Here is a 19,446-nt window from a genome sequence, read left to right as displayed (position 1 = left end):
GTATCATGGCAAAGCTTCATACTGAAAACTTGTGAGCTGATTAGCTGCACCGACAGATTCGATGGTTCTGGTGGTGTGCTTGGCATCAACTTCTATACACTGCTGACAAGACAGCTTCGCGTTATCAGCGGACGCGCATGCATTCTAGCGATGATCAACGACTAGGACCATGTGGCAATGGCCATTCCCGAGGCTCCATAGCACAAGTACGCTCTATGAGAGTCGCTTTGTGCGTGTCCTGACGGCGTGAGCCCGGTAGCGAGACGTTGGCGTTGTACGGCGCGGCCGATAGCATACCAGGCACTGGCAGCTTGTGGTCGATCGTTCGTCATGCAGGCAAAATCTGGTTACAATACCAATTTGGTACGCTAGGAACGCTGAAATCTCGAAGGACCCCAATGTGACCAAAACGAAGACTCTCTGGCCATAATAATTTCCAGGCATAAATCGACATGGATGAAACTGGGACTTGAAGCTTTCTAACTTGTCTGAGGACACTTGTCGCTGCAAGTACGCACAATTTGTGGAGGTAGTTCGTCAGCAGCGCTGTAGTCACGTATCGCGGTCAGGTCCCGGTCAGAGTGCACAGAAAGCCGTTGTCACACCCAACGACGGCTCGCGAACGACTGGTCTGTGCGCTTGCAATACTGCATTGAAAGCTACCAGGCTCGGGCCTGGAGCCAAAATCAGGGCCGCATCTCCAAAACGAAGATCTGAAGTGCTCGTCAACGGTGACTTGTGGCCCAATTCGCAGCTCGTGCGTCTACGCCTAAGCGTAAGCTACGCAGAGATGTGTGTACAGTATGTGCATCACTACGAGACAAGCCTATCATCTCGTTACGCGTCACGATCCTAAGCATGATGATCCCAGGGCATTCAAGCAAACAGCGCCACAGTGTCGCGACATGTTGTTCCCGCCATGATCTGATAGCATATGCCCCCGCTCAACAATTCTTGGATGCGCCAGGACAAGCAGACCCTAGCAACTGTTTCTCACCTCATCGGATCCGACTGCCCATACGACCTTTAGTGCACTCATTAAGATGCTAACAACGGAAAACACGGGTCCCAACCACTGTGTGCAGCGGTGTTCTACAAGCTTTCTTTGAACGAAATGGTGCTTGCCCCTGGAAGCTGCAGGTTCCCTGTGTTCTGTGTCAGCTGGGCACGACATCCGGCGCGACTAAGCCTGGAGGCTGGTCGTCGTAATCGTCTCTCCTGCCGTGTGCTTGCTGAGCAGTCAGATCCGCATATCCAAGCATACAGTATCACCTCTCCAAGCGCGCTAGCTTTACGTAGCCATAAACTCCTCTGACGCCCGCTTCGAGCTTCCAGAAAAAGACACCAGCCATGGCTACGAGTATCAAGTGAAGCGCCCCGAACGAAGTAGTTGGCCTCAACATATTTGAGGCTAGACTACCTGACAGGCCCCATGGCTATTTTGGGCTGTCGTTCCATCCACGAGGTTCATCACATCTAGGAATAGCCCTGGGCATGTGACCAATATCGTATGCCTCGCTTTCCATTCCCTCATCATGAATGATCCGACTGAGCATAGTCGAGGGGGCGACACACTGAATTTGCTGTGTCTCTGATGCTCCATCATACGCGCAAGCATTTCCCCTCTTCGTCTGTCTTTGATAACCACACATTGTACATCCATACCCAGATTAAACCAAGTGAGTCCCAGCACTACGATCACATAGATTGATGACCGCATAAACCTGATTGCTATGCTCTAACTAGTTCGATAACCCAGGTTCACACCATATCAACGTGACTACTAAGTAGCCAGCGGCTGCTATTATGACCATATGGCGCTGACCTACTCGGACGAGCTAGAGGGCCGGGAAATTTGACAGCAGCACAGCCCCTGATCATCGGAGAATTCTGACGGGCAGGTGTCAGGCGTAGTGCAATCAGGCCACCGATCGTCAGCGGGCGTCCCCGTTCTTGTGTGCGGACAGGGGACAGGCCCCGTGGATCGTGCTTTCAGGGTCTCGGGCTTGCCTCTGCTGTTTGACCGTGCTGAGTCTTTGACTTCCTCACTTGCAACTGTATGGATGTTATCATCCTCGATGCTGAGTATACTTTGACGGGGCGGTCAACATCCAAAGAAGCTGGCGTTCACAATGGCGTCCAAGAAGACATCCGGCACCTCTTGCGCCATCGTCCTGCTGCCGTCCTGCAGCACGTCGCCAATCTCTGTAAGCTTTGTGCCTCATCAGTGCTATGTTCTACACGCGCTATGGTTCGCCTCTTGGTGGCGAGTCACGACTTCAGTCCCCTTCACATGTTCAGGTGTTGGGGAGAGGTTCGTTCATTCAAAAATGTGTTCTACTCAGTCGTACTCCCCTTCTGCTCCATCTGTCGCTCTATTGAACGCCAGATTGACTTGTATATACGCATCTGCTTTGTCCCGCCGGTCTGGAAGCCTCCAAGAGTTCTCGAATGCGGCAGCTCATTGTGCGGCTTGGCTACTACAGGTCAGCGAAAAGGCTCGATATTTCATGAACGAGACCACATGTCAGCTACTCGCACTCGGCGCAAGCCTTCTTCAGGTCAACAAGCCGCTTGTCAAGACGCAGGGGGATTGCCACCAATAAAGCGATGCATGTATACTTCCAGCCGTCGGTGCACCACGGAGCCTACACTAGAGCAACCTCAAGGGGATTGTATTCGGTCACCTGGGCGCGGGTAACTTCTATAAAGGAGGCAACTTTCGCAAAGGTAGCGTTGCAGATGGCGAGTTGAACGTTGCTCGAGGCAAGTCATGGTGCTAGGGGCAGGTTCTGTGGGGTAGGTTCTAGGGAAGGAAGTGTTCATATGGAGATATACAGTGGGAGAAGATTGATGAGAAGGTAGAATATTGAGGTGCTTGTGTACACTGTAATTCCATCTCACTTTCCACTTGCCCATTCACAACCGCAGTTCTCTTCAAACGAGACACATCACTTCATCCTTAGGCTCATACCTATATTACCTATATTCGCAGTTTCGATGTGATCCAAGTCCAGTTCTGGTCTTAGTGCTCGAGCACCTCTAGATTTCCTGTCAATATACCATCTACGATGGCTGTGATCGCCTCCAAGCTCGCCTCAAGGGATACATCATCTCGGCAATACTCTAAATCCAATGCCTCCATAGTCTCCAAAATTGGAACCAGAGATCCCCAAAGACAATCAGCCATTCACTCTAAAGCCACAGACCCCCTTCCTTCCAGCTCGCTCCCCACACCACGAAGCAAAATACATTACCCCATAACGGAAACACATCGATTTCTATCATCATTTCCTCCAAAACCTCCAACGCTACCATGTCTTCCTCCCAGATCACCGTGGGGCTCTTGAAGACGTGCGTCTCGGTCCTCAGGTAATCGACTGGCGCACTCAAGCGCAGCACCGACGCGTTCGCGCAGTGCCGCGCTGACAACGAGGGCCTCCAGTCGTACATCCGGTGCTTGAAAATCGGCATCGGTGTTGGCATCGTCAGCATCATCCTCTTCGTTCACTCGGTAGACCGGTACCTCGCGCGTCGCGCGGCCATTTCCCTCTGCCCGGTCCACGGCAGCCGCTCCACCGGGGGCTTCGAGGTCATTGAGAAGGAGAAGGAATAGCCATCGTGGTATGCATATCTTCATTGAGTGCTCGCTAATCGAATGCTGACTACCTCCAGTCCTTTACACGCTTTATTTAGAGATCCCAAGCTCCTTGTAGAACGCCTCAGTGCTCGGTTTCCTGCCCAAAAACTCCTCAAGAATGCTCATCTCCTCCATCGATCCTCCACGCTCGAGCACAGTGTGCCTGTACCTCCTGCCCTCCTTGGCGTTCATGGGATCTTTCTTGAAGACCGAGTGGAACATGTCGGTGGAGTAGACTTGCGAGGAAAGGTAGCCGTAGTAGCTGCTCTTAGTCAATATCCGAATCCAAAAGCCAATGTCTTGTATTGATGTGTGGCTTACCCTGCATCGTACCCTCCGATCAAGTGACCAAAGGTAGCCTGGCCGTTGCCCCAGTGCCAGTCACCCTTCATGTCACCGCTCAAAGCCTCGGGGCCGTCAAGTTGGCAGATCTCTTGGCGAAGGCTGTTGTACAGTTGTGTGAAATCAAGCTTCTGAATCTCCTCGTGGCTCTTGGGCTCGTGGATGGCCATGTCGAATGTGCCGAAGTGCAATTGCCTGAGATTGAAGAGGGCATCGTTGACGTGCTTGGTGTTGATGAGCTTGCTGATGAGCGAATTGGGAATGCGCTCGTCAGAGGGTTTCTTGTCAGCACCAGACGACTCGAGGTACGCCTGCTCGTACTCAGGAGAGAGGTGAGAGTAGTGGTGCGACAGAGAGCGGAGCTGAGATGGAGTCCAGCACCAGTTCTCCAACATTTGCGATGGCGCCTCGACGAAGTCTCGGACTGTGTTGGTGCCATGGAAGCGAGAGTATGTGGTGCGAGAAACGAGGTCGTGGATACCGTGGCCAAGCTCGTGGAAGAGAGTGACGACCTCATCGTGCTTAAGAAGCGAAGGCTTTTTAGATGTAGGCTTGGAGAAGTTGCAGACAAGGGCTGTCGCAGGGTACCGCCTCTTGCCGTTCTCATCTATGAAACCAGGCTGCAGGTTGAAGTTTGCAGCGTGTCCATACTTGCCGTCACGGGGAAAGAGATCCAGGTAGAGGTAGCCAACGAAGCCGGCACCCTCGCCCTCATCATCCCAGACGCTGAAGACCTGTACTTCAGGGTGCCACACAATGTCTTCGGCCTTGCCACCATCGGCCAGAGCGGCCCGCTCCTCACCAGCGATCTCGACGAAAAACAGACCGAAGAGCTCCTCAAAGATCTTGAGCATGCCCTGAATGGTGGTCTGGAGCGGGAAGTACTCAGCAATGACCTGATGGTCAAGCTGGAAGTCCTTCTCCAGCATGAGACGGTCGTAGTACTTGTGATCCCACAGGAAGTACTTCTCAGCCAGCTCACCAGTCAGACCCTGCTCCTTAACGTCCTGCTTCTTGAATTCCATCAAAGTCTCAATCTCCTTCTTACCGCCTGGCGCCAGGCGCTTGCGCAAATCGCCGAGGAAGTCATCAACCGTCCCGGGTGTCTTCGCCATCTTGTCCTCTATCCTGAATTGAGCGTGGTTCTTATATCCGAGGATGCGAGCTGCCTCGTCACGAAGGAGGATAGCTTCACGGAAGAGCTCAGTATTCTGGTTGCACTTGTTCTCGTTCTCGACAAAGACTTTCTTTCGCGTCCCAGCGTTGGTGGCGTACTTCAGGGTAGGGAACAGGTCGGGATACTTGAAGGTCAGCCAGATCTTACCCTCATTCTCGCCCTCTCCCTTCTTCAGGCCAGAGAGAACATCGTCTGGTACGCCGTGAAGCTCCTCAGGCGTGAACCAGATTCCTCCATTTTCCTCGTTCAGGTTCTTTGAGAACTGAATGCCGATTGTGCTGAGACGCTGCTTGATTGCCTTGAACCTATCACGCTTCTCGCCGGCGGGAACGTTCAGGCCATTGCGGATGAACGACTTGTGCTCCTTTGCCAACAGACGTGTCGACTCAGGATCCAGCTTCTCGTTTGCCTTGACGACCTTGTCGACCAGCTGGAAGATGTCCTCGCGCATGGATGACTCGATGCCGAAGTCGTCAAGCAGCTGCTCTGCCTCGCTTGAAGCATCGCGAAGCTCCTTGCTGGTAGAGATGGCGTTGTAAAACCCAATGATGTGCGACTCAGTGGCCATCTTGTTGTCATCTTGAGCCATGGGCAGGAGAACGTCCGCGAAGGCGGACCTGCCTGCTTTGGCGACGGCATCTTGCACGCCTCGCGACCTCTCGATCAGCCTCTTTGTGTCGGCCAGCAAGCTCTCCTTGGTAGCGGTGAACTTGGGTGGCAGCTGCGGCGGTTTCTGGTACTGTGCAGGCGCCATGGTGGAATTGGTAAGCGGGCGGTACGGTTGCGTGTAGAGTGGGTTGCGGAAGGGGCCTGGCTTTATGTGGCTCAGGATGGAGGGAGTGCGCCCGGCGAGTCGGAGTGAAGACAGGATGGCGGCTATACAGATGAAGATTGCGACGGACGCGAGGAAGAGCTTCGTTAAGCGTGAGGTAGCCACTGTGGAGCTTGGGTATTCACTTCCTTGGTTGGTCTTCATGTGCGGGGCAGCACGGGCGGTGAACGGGAAGCGCTTGCGGAGGATAACGTCAGGTAAGGCCTGTTGTATGTGAGTGATAGCGAGCGTGACCACCTGTCGCTGATGCTCACGAAGATCTGCAGCCACAGTCGCCGAGGTTTTACTCATTGCAGTAAGCGCCATCTACCCGCATATCTGCGGTTGAGGTGCAACACGATGCGTTTGACGCAATAATGGACCCTGAACTTTGCCGACGCCTTCGTTGCTCGAAACATCTTGACAGCTGTGACTTCAAGATAGGCCTGCCTGGGCAAGAGCGCTATTCGGTGAGGTAGCAGAAGCGAGGGACCGGTCACTACCTGAAGATTGACGAGGCTACAAGTTGAGGCCAGCATTGCACGCCGCTTTGACTTCTATCGTGAGCCGTGTGGTAGAAAGGAACGATGCTCATTGTTTAGAGTAGGAAGATAACAGGCTGGAGAAGTCGGAGGTCACAATGATAAAGTTTGTCCTCATGAAGACGAAGGGCAACCCTTCAGCATCAGAACTGCCCAATGCAATATCAATGACTGATCACGCGAACATCACAAGCACGGCCCAGAGTAAAATATCTCTCATCTCATCTGTCATGTTGCACCGCATCTCCTCGCGTGCGCTTATGCCGAGCGCCCATCTACATATCCCATTACACAACCTGTGTCTTCGTGAGAAACGAGAGCGAGAAGGTGGACCAACCAGCCTATGCACTTAACAACGCCCATAAGGATAATCCGAACACCCGGAACCGACAAGTGGGAATCGTGCAGCCGCAACGCCTGGGTACTCCGCGGAACGCCTTTCCATGATGTGCAAGCAGCGCCCAAAGCAGAGAGGTATCGATCGTAAAGCATGTAAAGAAGTAAGCGGTGCCGCCGAAGTAGCGACACTAAAAGAAGCGAAAGAAGTTACTACCCCAAAGCACCTCACAGCTATCATCTCGCCGTTGTTACGCTGAGAGTGAGCTTTGGATTCCTTTCGACCGCAATCTGCAGGTCTTCGTCATTCTCAATGGGGAAAAATGTTCCCTCCATTTCGTCTCGGTATTCCACGATCAGATCTTCGTCGGGCTCATTAGGCCTCTCGAGTCGTCTTCGTTCTCTCAGCTTGTTGTACAGGTCGGTGAAGCGAAGCGAGATTGGCATGCGAATGACGACACAGTTGTCCTCTTCGAACCAGACCTTGATCTTGAGTGCTGATGATGTACCGGTGTTCGTGGAGGTGGAGGAATGCTGGTTATTCATCGGCGGCGGGTTGAGCGACGATGAGTATACTTGTGAGGCTGATGACTGACCTCGCTGGTGAACGCCGTACGATCCTGTCGAGTAAGGAGTGACTGGCGTCGTAGCCTGCAGCTGATCGGCAGACGACTGTCTGCTCGTGGAACCTCCATGGGAGTGGTTTGACGACTGTCCAGACTGCTGAGATAACCTGTAGTTCTCCTGGGCGATAATTTCTGGGTCGATCTCATAGTCACCCTGTCGCGGCGTAAAGAAGCCCTTCACAAGTTGACCATGTGTGATGTGCGAACCCAGCTTGAGCAGGTTCTTAATGTACTCATCCAGATTCGCGCGGCGGCCGTTCGAGATGTTGTCGGTGACGTAGGTAACAGGCCCAGGCATGAACGGTAATGTGCGCTCCCCTTGACCACTGGTGCCAGCTTCTACGGGGTAGGTAGCAATAAGCTGGATTTGGAGGTCGTAGAAGTCCTGGTACAGGCGCTGGAGCTCCCAGTGTCTGCCATCTTCCATCTGGCACTCGATGATAAACCAGAATATGTCGTCGGCGAAGCAGTATCGTGGTACACATGCTTTGACAGGGGCAAAGTGCTGGCTTTGACCTCCTTGCATCGCAAAAGATCCAGAACGTGAGTGAGATACCTTGATATCGTTAGCGACAGATGAAAGCATTAGCGTCCACCAGCTTACGGAGCCGTTCCTGCCCTGTGTCTGGCTTCGTCCACCGAGACTCATGCGCTCCATGCCAGCTTGTAGCGACTGCTGTGTGTTGTCCTGCAGCTTGCCGAGCGGTATACTGCCGTTCTTGTAGTCTGCTGCCATCTTTTTCCATTCCTCGACCTTTGGGACGCCTGCTGCTGCCACCGCCTGCTGGGCGTCTGGCACGGCTTGCCCTGTGGTCATGTCGCGGATCTCGATGAAGGACACTGGGATAAGGCCTGGTCCGCCGAGTCGAGTTATAGGCTTCGCGACAAACCACTCTGGGTTCGACTGTGCGATGACGATAATGGCCTCGCCCTCCTTCGCGTCCAGCTCGTCTGGTCTCTCTGCCTTGAAATCGTAGATCACAATGCCGTAGACCATAGCCCCCGTCTTCCCTGACTGGGACATGCGCGACTGGTGGCCCATCATATTCTGTATCATGCCGGCCGTGTTCGGTGGGTTGGGGCTACCTATCCCTCTGAGGGGCTCCTGGTAGCCAGAGTCGTGCGGCTGGGTGTGCGCGGACTGTCGAGGTGCTGAGCCGGCGCTGTCGCGCACTGTCTTTCCGACGCCCTCGAAGTACGAGACGGGAACAAGTCCGCGAGAGCCGTGCAGCGGGTTGCAAGCTTCGTACCAGTCAGGATCGTTCTCGCGGTTAACGACGTGCAGGAAGTCGCCCTGGGAAAAGCTGAGCTGGTCCGGGTTGGTGGACCTGTAATCGTAAAGTGCTTTTATGACCTGCGAAATTGGATCGACCGTTAGCTTCGCGCGCGTGCTGCCACTTTGGGAAACCGGGGTGGGGTGCAGACGGTCGCGCAAGTCGACTTGGTCGGCGCAAAGTGAAAGGGATGGCAAAGCTGATCACGCACCTTCTTAGGCGGCACTATGGCTATCGCATCCTTGGCCGGGATGGAGATGTGGTGCGGACGGTGTACGTCCTTCTCCCCTTTCATCGACCGGCGGAACTGGGCACATCATGTTAGCGCATGCGCACACAGGTCGCGACAGGGCTGCGACTCGCGCGGGCGCGCAGGTGGCGGCATACCTTCATGGCGGGCAGCTAATGAGGGCACGACGGCGAGAGACGTTAGAGACGTTCGCTGTCTGCGCGCACTGCACCGCGGGCGTGAGTGAAAGGCGGGACTTGGGGCAGCAACGAGGGACAGCGGGCGATCGTGGGCTCCGGTTGGCGTGTGCGGGGACAGGGTGGTGAAATGAGGTGCGAGACTGCGAGTGAGCGGCTCGTGAAGACCGTTCGTGCGCCTGAGAGGAGTGGCGGTAGCGTGGTCGAGGGATGTATTCGAGACGTTCTAGTACGAACGGCGGACAAGGCGAGAAGTCGTCGTTTGGTGACCACAGAGTTCAGCGCAGAAGCAAGAAATGAGCAGGCGCTGCGGGCGCTCCACTACCTAGGAGCAACGGCAAGGCAATGGGATCCTGGCGTGCAGCGCACTTGGCAACCCGGGGTTTTGGGCAGTGCTCTGGCAGTGCAAAAGGGGCGAATGGGTTGCCTCGCTGCTCGACGGCCTGAAGACACCCGGCACTTGCTGGTCTTTGTTGTCGCAGGGCCCTGTCTATCCTGGGAGATCTTCGCGGAACTCCGTGGCTGCGCGTCGTTTTGTGACGACACACGGCCGTGCGCTGCGGAATGTGTTCACTGCAAAATACCTAGCCCGTCTTCCCAGACCGTGGGGATGTCCTCACATCAACCGACTACTGCAAGGCTACGCCCTCTTGACATAGCCGGAAGCGGACCTGCATCCGGTTCCACCTGGGCCTCAGCGTGCAGCTGTTCTGCGCTAGGAGCCTATCAGACTTTGGCGGGGTACGACAATGGGAACACTCGTTGTCTGCTTCTTTCAGTGCTTGTCATCATATCATGACACAACAACCCGTCTCTCACAGGTGGACCCCCTCTAGAGCATTGCAAATTCACAAAGAGCTCCACACGTGTGCCTGTTCCATTCCCTCGGCAGCGGGGGCATGCTGGCAAGGTCCGATTGTGACACATTATAGTGCCTGCCGCATTGATGGCTGATACGAAGACGTGCGCGTACAGTAATGTCACTATTGACGTTGTTAAGAGCGCTGCACAATTCTATAGAAGAGGTATAGTCCAATGTATTGCACACTATCGTAAACGCCTTCGAGCCTCAAGGTGGGTGTGCCAGCGCCAACGCCGTTCATGTTCAGCACCCTTGCGTGCCAATCAAGTTCCCAAGATCCACTCTGTCCACTTCATTGGTCTAGCCTTAGCGCCTCGGACGGGACAACGCAACGGCCATCGAAGACGCGTTGCGGCGCAGACTTCGAAATGATGGTGGTCGGGTAACCTTCGACAATGCCACCATTCGAGATCCCCAATACCGGTAATATCGTGCAATAATATCGCCGAGCCGGAAGAGGCCGTCCTAGGTACAGTGCCGATCTCCGCAGAACCACGTGGTGGTGTCGGGCAGTTTAAGGCTGATGCAGGCGTTATAGTAGTGCCGCTCAGCCTTGTTTCGAAAAACCTCCCAGCGTCCTCCGTTCTTGCACCATTGTAACCCTCTGATATGTCACTCTTTCCAAATCCACTGCTGCGTCTGCTCTTGCAAGATGGGTGATACCAAAGAAGAAAAAGACGTAGCTTGGCGATCGCGAACCACTTTTGAGACGTCCAACGTATGGGAAATGACTAGAAGATTCGCTGCATTCAACGCATGAGCGGATACCCCGCGTTCCGGTCAACTGACGCCAGGAAACATTTTATGCCGGGACATGGCTGTTCAAGGCGGTGCTCTGGACAGGCAGGTCCATAGTGACGTAGTGCGAGGCGCAGGAATTTGATAAAGAAATCTAGAATGACGAATGCGCGACTCGAGGAAGGGTGCACGCTGAATGTGAGGATTCGTATCGCCATCGTTGATGCTGGAAGCTCATATCTGGCCCTTGATGTCTACTTTGCTGAATGCAGCGGCACGGAGTTGTTCGAAAAGCACGGCACCTTCGCGGATCTTCACTCGGTACTGCTTGCCGGCCTTTTCGTTGAACTTCTCCTCGATGACGGTCTGCGCGCCATGCGACTCGAGAAATTCACGGCATACTTCATCGTTGTCGAAAGCGAGCTCATCAGTCAGGAAGCGCAGAGTGATACTAATGTAACTACAATATGTCAGCAGGTGCGTGTGTGCAGTGATCAAACATGTGCTTACGCTCTAGACATGTTAGCGAGAGCTGCTAGTCGCTCACGCTCGATGAAGAGGTCCATCAAGTAGCCACCCAAGTTCTGAGCCTCGAGGTACAGGCGGAAGAACTTGTGATAGTTGCCAAGAGCCAGAGCCGAGCGAACATCGAGGGCGTGCTTGATCCATGGGTGTGTCTTGTCTGCAGGGGTTAATTCAGCCAACATGTCGTTCATGTCGGTCTTGTTGCACGTATATACGAAATAGAGGATGCGGTAGGCTTTGAACTCAGCCGGCTTGCCACCAAGATTCAGTGCATACAGCGCCTTCAGCTGCGTCTGGCACTGGTTATACTCACCCGTGTCCCCCTTCTCCAGCGATATCCGGGCATGGGTCTCGTAGACTTTTACAGTAAAGGCATTCTTGATGTGCTGCACAGTCAGATCCTGGCGGAGTGACTTGAACTGATTGCAGATGTAATTGTAGTTCTTTTCGGCCCTCCATTTCTTAATGAGCATGGCCAAGGTCTTCTCGAGCACAGACAACGGTCGGACGGTCTCTGCCTTTGGCGGTGCAGTCAGACGGAAGTAGCTCTTCTCGAGCGCCATGTTGGTTCCGACGACAGGACCAGCCGGCATCCCGTCCTCGTCCTTTGCCGAAGATCCCCATGGTGGTGTCTTGTTGTTGCCGGCCTTGCCCAGGTTGAACCGTTGTCGTCTCTTTTCTAGCTCCGCTTGCTCTAACTTACTTGCGGCGTCAGCTGCGGCGGTCTTCTTTTGGCGCTTCTCGTTGTGTCCCTCGGCGAAAGTCATACGTGATTCTAGGTTAGTTCTACGCCAAGGCGGGAGGGTTGCTTGGGTTTGTTGTGCGAGCTCATGTGAGTCTTGCGATTTGCGCTTCTTCAGTGTCGATGGAGAAGAGTTAGTTTGGCCGTTTGTGCCGTTGAGTTGGAGAGAAGAGATGCCGTTCGCAAAGCCATTATTAGTAGGCGACAAAAGCGCGTCTTTGCGTCGCTCTTCGAGAATGAGCTCTTGAGGCAAGGGATAGGTGGTCCAGTCGATCGAGTCTTGCATGTTCCGTTCGGCGTAGTAGCTGATGGTTTCTTTCAGTTTTGTTTGCATTTCTATGCTGGAAACTCCAGCGATGGCGCTCTCGGGGTCGAAGGCACGGCGAACATAGTCGCGCACCGCAGGGGGCCACTCGACCTTCTTCGGCTTGCTGGTAGCAGTGCTCGCCTGTCGCAGCGTATTAGCGTAGATACGTTGTTCTCGAGGCCTGCAAGATGTACCGGAGCAGGCGCAGCCTGGAGTGTGGTGCGTGGCTGAACCGCATTGTACGCGGGTGGCTGCATAGGCTGGCCCCACGCGGAGGTGGCGGTGGGCATCATTATTGCTAACTTCGCAGACAAGAAGAGGCAAGAGTGTGTGACTATGAGGTGAGTAGTTAACGGCGCCGCGAAGATTGGGTGAATGCTGCTGGGATGTCTGTCGAGTCTTTGAGGTGTGCGGAGGTGAGTGAAGCGACAAAGCGGATCAGAGCACCCTTGGCGCCGTCTTGAGCTAGTCCCCATTCGCCCCTTAGTATGACGACTGACGGCCTTGGTGAATGCGCGCAACGTGCACGCGTCCAGGCTGCCATGGCCGTCAATCCACCCCATGAATGTCCTGGATGTTCCTGCATCAGCTCGACCTGACCACGGCTCTGCGCCCGTCGCTCTTGCCAGAGGAGACGTTATTGTTCGTGCAAGATGCCGTGGGTCTGTATGAGGGGTATGTTCATGCAGTATGACTTACGGCTCGCTATGCAACTGACACCTCCCCGGCAGCAAATTCAAGATCCCACAGTACCAGAACGGACAAGCTTACTTGACATCACATCGAGTCTGCTACGTCGATCACGCTGAGCCGCGCAAGAACTCGGTCGCTATCTTCCTTAAAGATGTAGAGAAGCCGGACCTTTATGTAGGTTTGGTGGTCTCGGTGCGCATTGGAGCATGCGATAACAGGCGCTGATATTCCACACAGGCTGGCTTTCTTAAGTCATCGCCCAAAATCACCCTCTTCCCCAAACCCGCAAACCAATTGTCACGCGGTCTGAATGCGCCCGTTGCACCTAACCCCTCATCTGGCTCTCCAGAACGTCGAAACAGTCCTGCGCCAGCTCCGTCGATTACTGCATCGTGGGTGTGCCCAATTTGCTCCTTCTCGAATCCAGTCCCGTCAAACTTCGATCCTGCACTCGCGTCACGCACACCGATACCGCCATGTCTAGCTTGTGGCATTAAGCCGCCTATTATGCATGTAGTCAAGGCAGCAATAGCGGCTATCTCGAACAGACCAGGTCCAGCCGCCCCACGAAAAGACAGCAAGAATGGTGCCACCGCCTCGGTGCCATCTCCTGAAGGAATAGTGTGCCCGAGGTGTACATACCAGAACCACCCCTCGCTGTTCAATTGTGAGCTTTGCGGTGCGTCTTTGACGACTGCAGTTGATAAGCGACTAGAGCACGTTTCAGAGATTCGAAGAGCAGATTCTCCGGGCCCGTCTTTGTCCACGCCTATTCAGACGACGACAATCGAATGCATCAAGCTTTCATTTCGCAGCGGCGGCGAGAAAATCTTTTATGAACGTCTTAAGAATGCCTTAGTGCAGCGCAAGTGGTTGCTGCAAAGTGCACCACCTATACCGAAGCCACGACCAAATTCTGGTGCATTTGACGATGGCTACTCATCGAAGGCTGGGAAATCCTCTGCTGAGATCGAGCGACCGCGAGTGGTAGGTATTGCTGGCCTCGAGCGCCGTGGGTTGGAGCAAAGACAAAATAATGAAGCTATGATCGGTAATGCATTTGAGGATCTTGAGGCACTGATGACCTCTGCGAAAGAGATCATTGCTCTTGCCGAGCAGTTTGCGCAACAGGCGAACCTGGGCACAAATGGCAGCTCTGAAGACACTGCTCTAGCATCGCAATCGGTGTCTGCGCTAGGCCTCATTACCACAAAGGACATGTTGGGCTCAGGCTCAGAGTCACTTTACGTATCTGAGCTGTCACGAAACCTCGCAGAGTGGCTCACCGATGACACAAGAGGCGTTCTGCGGAGGGGAGGTGGTATCATGACACTTGTCGACCTTTGGGCGATGTTCAACCGGGCAAGGGGTGGCGTGGAGCTCGTCAGCCCTGCTGACTTTGAGAAAGCAGCGAGGATGTGGGACACACTTAAGCTTCCCATCCGGTTGCGACAATTCAAGAGTGGCCTACTTGTGGTTCAAGGCCGTGATCGAACGGACGAGAAGACTATTGCTAGTCTACTCGCATGGCTGAAGAGCCTGCACAGCCAGATGCCAAGCTCAGACGTATTATGGGATTGGCAACTATATGGCAGAGGCGTCACTGTGCAAGAGACTGCCGAGAAGTTTGGATGGAGTGTTGGAGTAGCGATCGAAGAACTCGAGATGGCTGAGGAAGCCGGGGCCCTGTGTCGTGAGCAAAGCCTCGACGGCTTCAGATTTTGGGAGAATTGGCTTGTCAAGATGCCCGAATTTTCTGTCACTGTCTAGTGCTAACGGTACACCAACTTTACTCAACAAATCACTTCCAAGCCAACATCTCTGCCAAGTCTGACCATGGAGAAGGTGTCCTGGTCCGTCCGGCCGTTGTGGTGCCGAGGTCTGTGTTCCTTGCATGGTTACTTCGAGAGGTTTGCAATGAACTCCTGGGCCTCAATATGGGCAAGTCAGCTACCCAGCGTATTTAACATCAAGGCTGACTGAAAAAAAAAACATCTGTCCATCATCATAAACATCGTTTTCAGATGCTTGATCCATCCTGGGCGCTCTACTAAATTCGCACACTTCGCTCATTCTTTCTCATGCCTACGTATTGCATCCGCAACGTTATTCGGGCTCAGACGCAGTTGCAGACCGCCAATCTCTGGACTACTCCTCGATAGATCATGCTTGCTATCTTTCGTGTGTCGCTGATGAAGCATGGTTTCTGGACCCCCGGAAGGGACAAACGCACTATCAGCACCTGAGATGCTCAGACTGCTGCAGCAAGCGAAGGTATGTGGCTAATGGGTACGGGACTAATCACCGTGAAGACAGAATCCTCGATGACTCCACGTATCCCATCAAAGTCACTTTGCAATCTCAAGTCCTTATGATGGCTACATTAATCACAATGACACACGGTAGCATAGACTCCGCTGGCAAGCGGATTTCAGGTCGCCTATCGAAGCTATCAGAGACCTTTCAAGGCTTTGTAGAGACGTTTAAACTACGCGCGAGTACCACCAAGTCAGGAGTGGTCCAGACGGATGACTGCTGAGTAAGTGCCGTAGCAAGCAGAACTGCAGATGCGGAAGTATATATGAAGAGCACGTCGAACCTCGGAAGAAGCACACTAAATTTAGAGGGTTTTCCTTCACTGGTACCACACAATCATCTCTCTTGACATTTAAAGATCCACAGATCTTCGAAATAGTACCGTGTTCCTCATTCGGCAGCCTGCACTCAGTTTGAGAAGCTTCGGAAAGTTGACTCCATTCAAGGAGAGTATCAAAACCGTGCTCCCCGGTAGTGCCCTGTCCGATGGATTAACGAAGATTTCTACCCAGCTTCAATCCACTTTCTTAGTCTATCTGATTATCAGTAGGTGTTATACGACAGCTCGAATTGTAAACATGCGACCCTCACAGCGGCCTCGAGGAACATGATGTCAGTTACTGAGAAATATATTTCATACTATCTGCTACAGCCTTCTCTAAATCTACGCAGTGCCAGTGGACGAGCTGATAGGAAGTGTGATAGGTGACGCTGTTGCAGATGGTGTGGAAGATGCGATTTCACCAGATCCGCCAGAAGCCTTCTGGACTGTCGCCTGAACAACCTGACCTGCACCATGTGTTAAAGAACGTCCAGAAAAGAGGCAGAGAAGCCATCGACTATCTGGTTCTTGAGTGGAGAACAGAGATTCCTGATTCCCAGAATATAAAAGTCGTTAGTATAGCCCCACTTAGCACTGTAATTTCGGTCGTGGCTTGAAAACGCATCATACGAATCACATGTCCATACCGACAATCCATCACCTTGTCACATACAACTGCGCACCATGCGTCGACGTTCCTTCTCTTGTTCGCTCGTCGCCTTCCAAGCTTTATGTCCCTGCATTCTCTCCCAGCAGCTCGTGTAGCCGCGTCCTTTCTTTACTTCTCAAAATGTCGAAGACCGTCGCTTATCATGCGCGCCTTCACTACAGTCTTTGCGACATTTATTCTCCCCTGCATGGTGCTTGGACAGCTGGCCAATAGCGACGGCTATGCTGGCTACAAGCTCAACGTCCGTGAGGACGGCGATCCTCTTGCTGTCTTGTACGAGACCGAGAACGCAACACCAAACGTCTCCGCCTTACCGTGGTCGTGCGCCCGATGAGCCAGTTCAGCCGATGAGCCACCCCAACGAGATATTAACAATAGAAAAATGAAGCTGTAGAGCCACACCTAAAAGATGTTATTGCGAGAAATGTTAACATGTTTTACAAGCGAGCGGGCCGTACAAGCAAGCGGGCACTAACTTTGCGCAACGTGTATACTTCAATCAACCATGGCCCCCTCCCACCACAGCCAAAACAGCTCTTATGAGGCTGATGTAAACCTCGCAATCTTAGCTCTTAATCAACGCTAAATATCAACTAAGAGATCTGCTGCCTATACGTACGGAGTCTCTTGAACTACCATCCAACGCTGACGCGCTAGGACGCGCGCCTGACGCGATTGCCAGCCCAACTCAAAGAAGCTCACCAAGCTAGAGGAGCAGGTGATTATCAGACATATACTCGACTTGGATACACGTGGATTTGCGCCTACGTACGATGCTGTACGTGATATGGCTGATAAGCTGCTGGCTGCGCGCGGCGCTGGTCAGGTTGGCGTCCACTGGCCGCGCAGCTTTGTCAAGCGTACAGACAGTCTCACGACGCGTTTCAATTGAGCGTACAATGGACAGAGAGCCCAGTGTGAGGATCCAGCCCTAATTAGGAGCTGGTTTAAGCTTGTAGAGGAGACAAAGGCCAAGTACAGCATCTGCGATAATGACGTCTACAACTTTAACAAGGCTAGCTTTATAATAGGCAAGATCACGACTTAGTTTGTCGTGACAGGGTTAGAGAGGAGAGGCAGGCCAAAGGCTATCCAGCCAGGCAATCGTGAGTGGGTGACGTTGATCGCTGCAATCAACGCAGCTAGCTGGTCAGTCCCACCATTCCTCATCTTTGCTAGCAAGTACCACCTCTCTGCCTGGTACGAGGAGGATATCCCACGCGACTAGGCAATAGCAGTTAGCAACAATAGCTAGACAAACAACAAGCTAGGCGTAGAGTGGCTAAAGCACTTTAACACTTACACAAAGACTCGTGTCGTTAGTGCGCGCTGCCTGCTTGTCCTTGACAGCCACGCGAGCCACCACTCTCTTAAGTTTCAAGAGCTTTGCAAGGAGAACAATATCTACACGCTCTGCATGCCACCTCACTTATCCCACCTGCTGCAGCTGCTTAACGTTGGCTGCTTCTTGCTGTTGAAGCGCGCGTACAGTCGTGAGGTTGAGAGCACCGAACACCAATCTTTCGATTTTTGGGTAACCTTCACTGGGGCCCTAAAAACCACAGCAACTGATCTAGGTTATCGCGGGCACCCTGGGAGTATCTCCTACGTCCGCCTCGCCCCTCGCGCGACCCGCGGAGGAGCTTGTCAGGATGGCAGAGTCTCCAACCTCCCAGCACACGAGGTCTCCAGACCCTGAGTCCCTGCAACAGCTTAATACACGCGCTTCAATCCAGCTCCAGAGGCACCTGCACCATCAGGCCCCTCCTCTAAGCAGCTAGATCCCCAGTGGGGGCGCTCCCAAACCCAGAGCTTATGATGCCGTTCAACGCCACATCACCGAAACTCAAAAAATCACCCAGTTGTGGAACACCATCACTACTGCCTTTGCTGCAGCTGTAGACCACCACACAGAGAGCTACAAAGATCCTGAAGAAGCTAGGATCGCAGCAGAGCTGCAGCAGAAGGTTATCCAGGCTCTGACCTCCCTTTCCCCAAGCAACTCAGCTACCAACTTCCGCCGGAGCAGTGACACCAGCCACAGCTACCCAGGCAGCCAACACCTAGGCCGCCGCTCCTGGGCGGACGTAGCGAGAGACCTAAAAATCTCAGTGCCAAACAACAGGGGTAGTAACCAACCCCTCAACACAGCTAGACCCCACCCTGACCCGCCGTCTAAGCCTAAAGAGGACTGCCACATCTTCGTCCAAATCTCCAACCCAACAGGGCAAATACAGCAACCCTCCCCCTTTGCAGTAAGGCAGGCTGTATGCAGGAGCATAGAGGGAATCACCCTCTAAGACATCCCTACTGCATCGCCAATCAATACTAGCTAGGCGCTCACCCTAGCTAACAAGACAATTCAGGACCGACTTATGACCTAAGTAAACCAGGAGCATATTCTAAATGCTCTAGACAGTGATGCTATTAGGACCCTAGAGTGCTGGATCAACTACGCAGTCTAAGGAGTACCTAGCTCCTTCCACACTCTAGACAGGACAGAAATTCCTACTACCACTCAGCTAGTGGAAGATAAGGCCTGCTCACAGACAGGCAAGCAGCTAGTTAGCTGCAGGACCTCACGACACAGAGCTAACCAACAGGGCCTCACAATATAGATTGTTTCCTATAAAGAGCTAGTCCGCTTGTTTAGGCTTTTTAGAACTAGCGCGTTCTTAAAAGTAATTAACAAACACCCTACAATACAGCAACACAACCTAGGCTGCCAAGGCTATTGTAACCCTGCCTGCTGCACCAGAGTAGCACGCTGCGTGCACTGTGGAGATCGCACAGACAGGCACGAAGGACTATATAGTAGGCTGGCGGATGGGTAGGGTATGCTTTTTTACGTTTTGGCTTATAGCTTCTTAACTAGCAGAGATACGCTTACATAATCTATTATTCAATAGAAGCGCCTAGTATTGCACCTTCTAATAAAAAAAGAATTAGCTAATTCTGCCTAGTATTAGCTAAGTTATCAACACTACCTAGCAAAGTATACCTATTAATAGGTATGCTTGCTAGGTACCCCCCCTTTTTTAACCTTTTCTAGCCTCTAGCTTGTGCAGTTTAATAGTTATAACAAAACCCTCTACTA

General features: G+C 53.1%; 6 protein-coding genes across 6 annotated transcripts; 3 read left to right on the top strand and 3 right to left on the bottom strand.

The window, feature by feature from the left end:
* The first annotated feature begins 2,102 nt into the window (after nucleotides 1-2,102).
* On the top strand, nucleotides 2,103-2,880 carry M421DRAFT_423954 (uncharacterized protein). The gene has a single exon (XM_033593609.1). It carries the CDS (start codon nucleotides 2,133-2,135, stop codon nucleotides 2,604-2,606), a length of 474 nt encoding a protein of 157 aa, XP_033445429.1. The 5' UTR covers nucleotides 2,103-2,132; the 3' UTR covers nucleotides 2,607-2,880.
* Nucleotides 2,881-3,645: 765 nt separating this feature from the next.
* On the bottom strand, nucleotides 3,646-6,564 carry M421DRAFT_423953 (thimet oligopeptidase). The gene is made up of 3 exons (XM_033593608.1): nucleotides 6,246-6,564; nucleotides 3,962-6,195; nucleotides 3,646-3,902 (listed from the first exon to the last, which is right to left on the bottom strand). The coding sequence occupies exons 2-3, from the start codon at nucleotides 6,133-6,135 to the stop codon at nucleotides 3,689-3,691; spliced, it is 2,388 nt and encodes a 795-aa protein (XP_033445428.1). The 5' UTR covers nucleotides 6,136-6,195; nucleotides 6,246-6,564; the 3' UTR covers nucleotides 3,646-3,688.
* Nucleotides 6,565-7,085: 521 nt separating this feature from the next.
* On the bottom strand, nucleotides 7,086-9,141 carry M421DRAFT_94823 (scaffold protein Scd2; the record flags this gene model as incomplete). The annotated part of the gene is made up of 4 exons (XM_033598241.1): nucleotides 7,086-8,030; nucleotides 8,079-8,828; nucleotides 8,960-9,055; nucleotides 9,136-9,141. 4 exons carry the CDS (start codon nucleotides 9,139-9,141, stop codon nucleotides 7,086-7,088), a joined length of 1,797 nt encoding a protein of 598 aa, XP_033445427.1.
* Nucleotides 9,142-11,008: 1,867 nt separating this feature from the next.
* Nucleotides 11,009-12,638, bottom strand: M421DRAFT_70503 (uncharacterized protein; the record flags this gene model as incomplete). Its single annotated transcript, XM_033596714.1, has 3 exons — nucleotides 11,009-11,234; nucleotides 11,285-12,468; nucleotides 12,516-12,638. 3 exons carry the CDS (start codon nucleotides 12,636-12,638, stop codon nucleotides 11,009-11,011), a joined length of 1,533 nt encoding a protein of 510 aa, XP_033445426.1.
* A 275-nt stretch (nucleotides 12,639-12,913) lies between these two features.
* On the top strand, nucleotides 12,914-14,811 carry M421DRAFT_94821 (Vps36-domain-containing protein; the record flags this gene model as incomplete). Its single annotated transcript, XM_033598240.1, has 3 exons — nucleotides 12,914-13,023; nucleotides 13,080-13,215; nucleotides 13,279-14,811. 3 exons carry the CDS (start codon nucleotides 12,914-12,916, stop codon nucleotides 14,809-14,811), a joined length of 1,779 nt encoding a protein of 592 aa, XP_033445425.1.
* A 1,525-nt stretch (nucleotides 14,812-16,336) lies between these two features.
* M421DRAFT_260347 (uncharacterized protein) lies at nucleotides 16,337-16,791 on the top strand. Its single transcript, XM_033588685.1, has one exon. The coding sequence runs from the start codon at nucleotides 16,411-16,413 to the stop codon at nucleotides 16,681-16,683; it is 273 nt and encodes a 90-aa protein (XP_033445424.1). The 5' UTR covers nucleotides 16,337-16,410; the 3' UTR covers nucleotides 16,684-16,791.
* Nucleotides 16,792-19,446: the final 2,655 nt, after the last annotated feature.

This window comes from Didymella exigua, assembly GCF_010094145.1.
Source record: "Didymella exigua CBS 183.55 unplaced genomic scaffold M421scaffold_31, whole genome shotgun sequence".
Taxonomy (NCBI): Eukaryota; Fungi; Ascomycota; class Dothideomycetes; order Pleosporales; family Didymellaceae; genus Didymella; species Didymella exigua.
The sequence above is the reverse complement of the archived record's forward strand: the minus strand, read 5'-3'. Positions and strand labels throughout refer to the sequence as shown.

Bases quoted from the DNA above. Each gene is read 5' to 3' on its own strand.
- M421DRAFT_260347 (XM_033588685.1), top strand. From the start codon at position 16,411: ATGTCCCTGCATTCTCTCCCAGCAGCTCGTGTAGCCGCGTCCTTTCTT.
- M421DRAFT_423953 (XM_033593608.1), bottom strand. From the start codon at position 6,135: ATGAAGACCAACCAAGGAAGTGAATACCCAAGCTCCACAGTGGCTACC. The intron at 3,903-3,961 runs GTAAGCCACACA...GACTAAGAGCAG, and splicing joins ATCGGAGGGTACGATGCAGG to CTACTACGGCTACCTTTCCT.
- M421DRAFT_423954 (XM_033593609.1), top strand. From the start codon at position 2,133: ATGGCGTCCAAGAAGACATCCGGCACCTCTTGCGCCATCGTCCTGCTG.